Source organism: Vigna angularis, chromosome 1, assembly GCF_016808095.1.
Source record: "Vigna angularis cultivar LongXiaoDou No.4 chromosome 1, ASM1680809v1, whole genome shotgun sequence".
NCBI lineage: Eukaryota > Viridiplantae > Streptophyta > Magnoliopsida > Fabales > Fabaceae > Vigna > Vigna angularis.
Window position 1 is genome coordinate 26,604,984 of NC_068970.1, and position 6,023 is coordinate 26,611,006.

General features: G+C 36.1%; 1 protein-coding gene across 1 annotated transcript; it reads left to right on the forward strand.

Annotated features, from left to right (window-relative positions):
• Window positions 1–1,609: 1,609 nt before the first annotated feature.
• Window positions 1,610–5,098, forward strand: LOC128194024 (uncharacterized). The gene is made up of 5 exons (XM_052868511.1): window positions 1,610–2,121; window positions 2,335–3,310; window positions 3,385–3,840; window positions 4,398–4,655; window positions 4,976–5,098. Exons 1-5 carry the CDS (start codon window positions 1,610–1,612, stop codon window positions 5,096–5,098), a joined length of 2,325 nt encoding a protein of 774 aa, XP_052724471.1.
• The last annotated feature ends 925 nt before the right edge of the window (window positions 5,099–6,023 follow it).

The following is a 6,023-nucleotide window of genomic DNA, read 5'->3' on the forward strand; positions in this document are numbered from 1 at the left end:
TCTATTGTATTATCTACCTCCCTATTCATTGTACACTTGTTTCTCTTATTTTCTTCACGAATTTGCATGCATCCATTAGTGAAAACATCTTAAAATTTCAAAAAAAGTAAAAGAGATTTATGTAAAAAAAGATATGGACAAAACTGTAAAAACATAAATGATGAGTTGCCTTTCTCGTCTCATTTCTTCATTCATGTTCGGATAGGAATCACACATTTTCCCTCAAATCCGTCTATGCAAATGCACTCTAATATCTTAAAACAAATATTTTATTACTCACTCACGTTCCCTTGCACAACTTAAGTAAGTATAACACTGAATGAATATCTCTTTTTAAGAATGATACTTTTTTATGTTTAAGTCACTAAATGAACAAAAAAATAATTAAAATAATAAATATGAGTATTGATAGATTAAGTTAAAGTCATTATTTTCGTTATGAGTAAACTATTAAATAAACTAAATTAAATACGTTTTTAGTTTCTAAACTTTAATGCAAAATTAAAATTCATTTATGTCTAAAACTTTAATATAAATCTTCAAACTTTAAAAATGAATAGATATAGTCCTTAACCTAACTAAGTAATTCTTTTTGGGTTAAACGACGTTTCAGGTTGACGTTTGAATTGTTTATACAATTTCACACATTCTAACTCAAATATTAGTTTGGAACACCGTTTAACACGTAACAAAAGTTGACATCAATGGATTAAAATGACTATATTTATTTATTTATTAAGTTTAGAGATCAAAATGTATCAATTTTTAGAATATGGATGAATTTCAATTTTGTATATAAGTTTATAGACTAAAAACATATTTAATCTAAATAAACTTAGTGACATTATCTTTTAGTTAGTTATCTTATTAGGTCATTATTTTTTATAACAAAATAGCATATTAGACATATAATAATAGATAATTAAATGGGTTAAATATGTTTTTAGTCCCTAAACTATAGGCCGTTTCTGGTTTTCGTCCCTCTTTCAAAATAAGGTACAATTTGGTCCTCATTCTTTTCGAAACTTTGGTTTTAGTCCTTGAAAACTAACACCGTTAAAAATGTGCTGATGTGTCTAACGTCTCTGTCCACGTGTAATTGCTTTTTTGCTGACGTGTGTTAAGTCATCTGGGGATGGAACTGATTCCTCTTTAATCTGGAATGAAATTGGTACTCAAATCAGTTACAATTCATGTTGGTGTTGTTGTTCTTTCTTTGGGTTTCGTTCGTGGTTCATCTGCGCGTGCATTTTCGTGGTTCATGTGTTTGTTCTTTGCGTTTGGTTCGTGAAAGAAAGGGATTTCTTTGTGGTTCGTTGAGGTGGTTCGTTGAAGAAGAAAGGCAATTCTGTGTGGTTCGTTGAGCAAGGTAATTTTTTAGTTTAAGTTTAATTTGTTTTCTCTGTGATTCGTTGAACAAGAAAAGCAATTGTGTGTGTAATGGGCATTCTGCTGTGCATTGTCAGTCTAATGTGGGAAGTTTTCATTTGACCTTGTAGGAAAAATGGTTTTTGACGTGTGTTTGTATCATATGGGGAAGTTCATGAAGAACAAGGGTCTATAATATGTGGGAGGAGAGATACATGTTATTAGGGGAATCGATCCCGACATGTGGTCATACTTTGAAGCGGTGGGATTTGTTAGAGAATTCAAGTATTGTGGAGAGTTCAAACTTTGGTGGAAGGGTTCAAAACAAAAGGCAATGAACAACCTCAGACCACTGACAGATGACAGAGAAGCCATTTTGTTGGCTAACTATGCAGAGGCAAATAAGGAGGAAGTTGAAATCTATGTTCAACATGGCCAACCCAGTCAAGCAGAGGAAATTACTTTTCTTACATTTGGTCAGGAGGTAGAGGAAGTAATAGTACAGGAGATGAAGGAAGAGGTTGTTATGGATGAAGAAGATATTGGTGGGGTGGAGGGAAATGTTGAAGTACAAGACTTGGTAGTAGATGACGAAGAGGAAAAGGGGAATGTTGAGGGAGAAATGGTGGAAGAGCAAGAGGAAGAGGGGAATATTGAGGGAGAAATGGTGGAAGAGCAAGAGGAAGAGGGGAATGTTGAGGGACAAATGGTGGAAGAGCAAGAGGAAGAGCAAGAGGAAGAGAAAGATGAAGAGCAAAATGAAGAAGAAGATGAAGAAGAAGATGAAGAGGGCAATGTTCTTGAGGACGAAGGGGTGGAAAATGTTGATGACAGTGAAGAGGAGAGAATGACAAATGGTGATGATGGGTTTGGGATGGACAATGTGACGGTGGAGGAAGAGAGAAGAAATATTAATCCAGTTTTGGATAGGTGAAAGAGAATGAAAAAGAAAAATAAAAGTGTTAGGAGAAGATTTGAAGATAGTGAGGGGGCATTTGTCATTAACGAAGAGGTTGGACAGCATGAGATAAATGAAGTTTATGATACAGAAGAGTTGTCCTCAAATGTAGATAGTGATGAGGATGTGAGGGAGAATAAAAGGCACTTTCCAAAGTATAAAGCAGAAGATATGACTAGGGGATTCAATTTTAGATTGGGAATGAAGTTTAAGTGTTTGAAAGATTTTAAGAGTGCCTTACAGGAGCATAGCGTTTTGAATGGAAAATCAGTGAAGTTTGTCAATAATGATTTGAAGAGGGTAAGGGAAGTTTGTAAGAAGGGGTGTGGTTTTCTTATTATGGCTAGCAAGGTAGGAAGTAGCCAAACCTTTAGAGTCAAAACTCTAGTTGGGCACAAGTGTGGAAGGGGTTTTGGTAGCAAAAGTGCAAGTGTAGAATGGATTGCACAGGTTTTGGTTGCCAGATTTGTCAATGTTGTAGGCATGACAGTGAAACAAATCATAGATGAAATACAAAAGTCATATAGTGTTGGAATAAGTCATTGGAAGGCTGGAAGAGCTAAGAGAATTGCAATGGATTGTTTAGTGGGTGATGGAGAACGACAATATGGTCGTCTCTATGACTATGTGGCTGAGTTATTAAGAGTTAAGGCTGGGACCTTCAAGATTAAGGTCAATCAACCCGAACCCACCTTGCCACCAAGGTTTGGGTCATTTTACATGTGTTTGGAGGGCTGTAAGCAGGGGTTTTTAGGTAGTTGCAGACCATTTATTGGTGTAGATGGTTGTCACTTGAAGACAAGTTATGGAGGTCAGTTGTTAGTTGCAGTAGGAAGAGACCCTAATGACCAGTATTTCCCACTAGCTTTTGCTGTGGTAGAAACAGAATGCAAAGACACATGGATGTGGTTTTTGACACAGCTGCTTGATGATATTGGAGGCATAGATTGTCAAAGGTGGATCTTTATTTCGGATCAGCAAAAGGTACATTAAAATTTGTAGTTTAGTTAGAAATTTATTTTGATTATGTAATACTTATTGGTGTATTATGGTTGCAGGGATTAATGTCAGTTTTTGATGATATCTTGAATGGAGTGGAACACAGGCTGTGTTTACGCCATTTATACAACAATTATAAGAAAAAATTTGGGAGAGGCTTGCTCATTAGAGACCTCATGATGGGGGCTGCGAAGGCAACATACTATAAGGAATGGGAGAAAAAAATGGGTGAGTTAAAAAATCTGAATGTTGATGCCTTTAATTGGTTAATGGGTATACCAACTAAAATTTGGTGTAAGCATGCTTTTAGTGCTTATCCTAGGTGTGATGTGTTGATCAATAACTTGTTAGAATCATTTAATAGTACTATTTTATTGGCAAGGGACAAACCTATAATTTCAATGATGGAATGGATTAGATCAAACATAATGAGTAGGTTTGCAAGCCTTAGAGAAAAAGTTGACTCATATCCTGGTGATGTTATGCCTAAATCGAGGAAAAGATTGGATATGGAGGTTGAAAAGAGTGGGAATTAGCTTCCCGTATGGGCAGGGGGTTCACAGTTTGAAGTAACTCATGGCTTTACCATGGACAAATTTGTTGTTGATTTAAGTAATCACACATGTACTTGTTACTTGTGGGATTTGGTAGGAATACCATGTAGACATGTTGTTGCTGCCATTTATTACAAATCAGAAAACCCATAACATTATGTTCATCTTTACTATAAGAAAGATGCCTATAGAACTTGTTATGCACCAATTATAAGTCCTATCAATGGACAACAACTTTGGTCTACATCTGACTCTCCACAACTACTACCTCCCATTTACAAAACACCTCCTGGGAGGCCAAAAAAATTAAGAAGACGAGAAGCTAATGAATATGTCAGCCATGGAAAATTGTCAAAGACCAATATTGCTATAAGATGTAGCACTTGCAATGCATATGGACACAATGTAAGGACATGTAAAAGGAGCCAGAAAAGCAAGGTAAATCTTCTTGGTAATGTTATTTACAAGTTCATTTATTTACAACTATTTGTTATCTAACTATCTTACTCCTTTCATAGGACAAAAGGAGGGCTTCTACATCAACACCTGGATCTGCATCAAGAAGGGTTGCATCTGCTGGAAGGGGGGCATCTGCATCAATTGCAAGGGGGGTTGCATCAATTGCTGGAAGGGGGGCATCTGCATCTGCATCACAAGCTGGAAGGAGATCAGCCAGAGATGCAGGGGCTGGGGATGCATCAACATCACAAGCTGGAGGATTTGCAACTATGCGTGAAGGGGGAAGAAGAGCATCCTCAAGAGTGGCTGGACAAATTGTAGGGTCTCAAGCAAGTTGTAATTGAAGGATGTAATTTCAGACAAATTGTAGTGGTTGTAGGCTCTCAAGCAAGTTGTAATTAAAGTAGTGGCTGTAGTGGACCACTTTTTTGTCTTGTAGTGACTGTAACCCTTTAAAGTATGCTGGGACCACTTTGCTTTGCTTTTACTTATGTTGTAACTGGTTAAGCTGGTGTCTGCTAAAGTGTGCTTCATTATGTTCCTTTTAGTGTCTTTATACATTTTAAACTGGTTTTTCATACTGCTATACTGGTTTAAAAATTTGAGGTTCCTGGTTTTTCATACAATTTGGTGGCAGTTTCTGGTATTAGTCCCTCTGCTGGCTGCTGGAGCAAGCTACAATTTGGTGGCAGTTTCTGGTTTTAGTCCCTCTGTTGGCTGCTGGAACAAACTACAATTTGGTGGCAGTTTCTGGTTTTAGTCCCTCTGTTGGCTGCTGGAACAAGCTACAATTTGGTGGCAGTTTCTGATTTCTGCAAATTTGCCATTGCAAACCACCACTTTTGGTGCTAAAGAGCAACTCATACAGTGATATTTTCATCTGGAAGCTTTTAGCCTCTGCTGGCAGTTAGTACATGTCAAATTTGGTAAAACAAAGTTGCTCAAATAATCACATTAACATTCCAAACTCGTTTATGCAAAATTGACATTTAAACCCCCAAATTTTGAACACTTTTTCTGATAAGTTGGAGTGTTTGGTGATTTTGTGCTTCTATTCTATCACACTTTTTTTGAACATTAGCTTGGATTCTATCACACTATTTTTTGAACATCTTAAATTGGTAGTCAAAGCTTGCTTTACAAACAAGAGCACAATTTGCATTATAAAATTGGTAGTCAAAGCTGCTAATATTTCCAAAGTATATAACACAAATGCACATAACACAACCATCAGGGCATAATTGAACTGAACTTCCACATTTTATTCAATTTAAAACTTGCTTGTACATCCACAACACAACCTATCTATTTACAATTTACCTTCAACACAAACAGAATACAAAACATAGCTGTTAATGCCCATGACAATACAAAAAACACCAACATCATTTTGAAATTTTTTTCTCTCTTCCTCTAATTTCTTCTTCAACTTGTCCTTCTTCTTCCTTAGATCCAACACAACATTTTCAATACACACTTCAACTTCTTCACTCTTCCTTTGTAAGCTTCCTTCCATTTCAAAATCTCCTTCATCAACCCATTCAAATAAGTTACAGCTTAAATTCTCTACAAATGAAAATTATAAATCACCAATACAATCTTCAACACAATAAATAAAGCTTTTATTCTTACTTACTGCCCAATTTCTACATCTATAAAATAGTCTCCCTTTGTTCTTCAATGTA

Coding starts and splice junctions, on each gene's coding strand:
- LOC128194024 (XM_052868511.1), top strand. CDS start 1,610: ATGTGGTCATACTTTGAAGCGGTGGGATTTGTTAGAGAATTCAAGTAT. Junction 2,122..2,334: donor GAGGAAGAGAAAGATGAAGA/GCAAAATGAAGA, acceptor TAAAAGTGTTAG/GAGAAGATTTGAAGATAGTG. Junction 3,841..4,397: donor GGAAAAGATTGGATATGGAG/GTTGAAAAGAGT, acceptor CTCCTTTCATAG/GACAAAAGGAGGGCTTCTAC.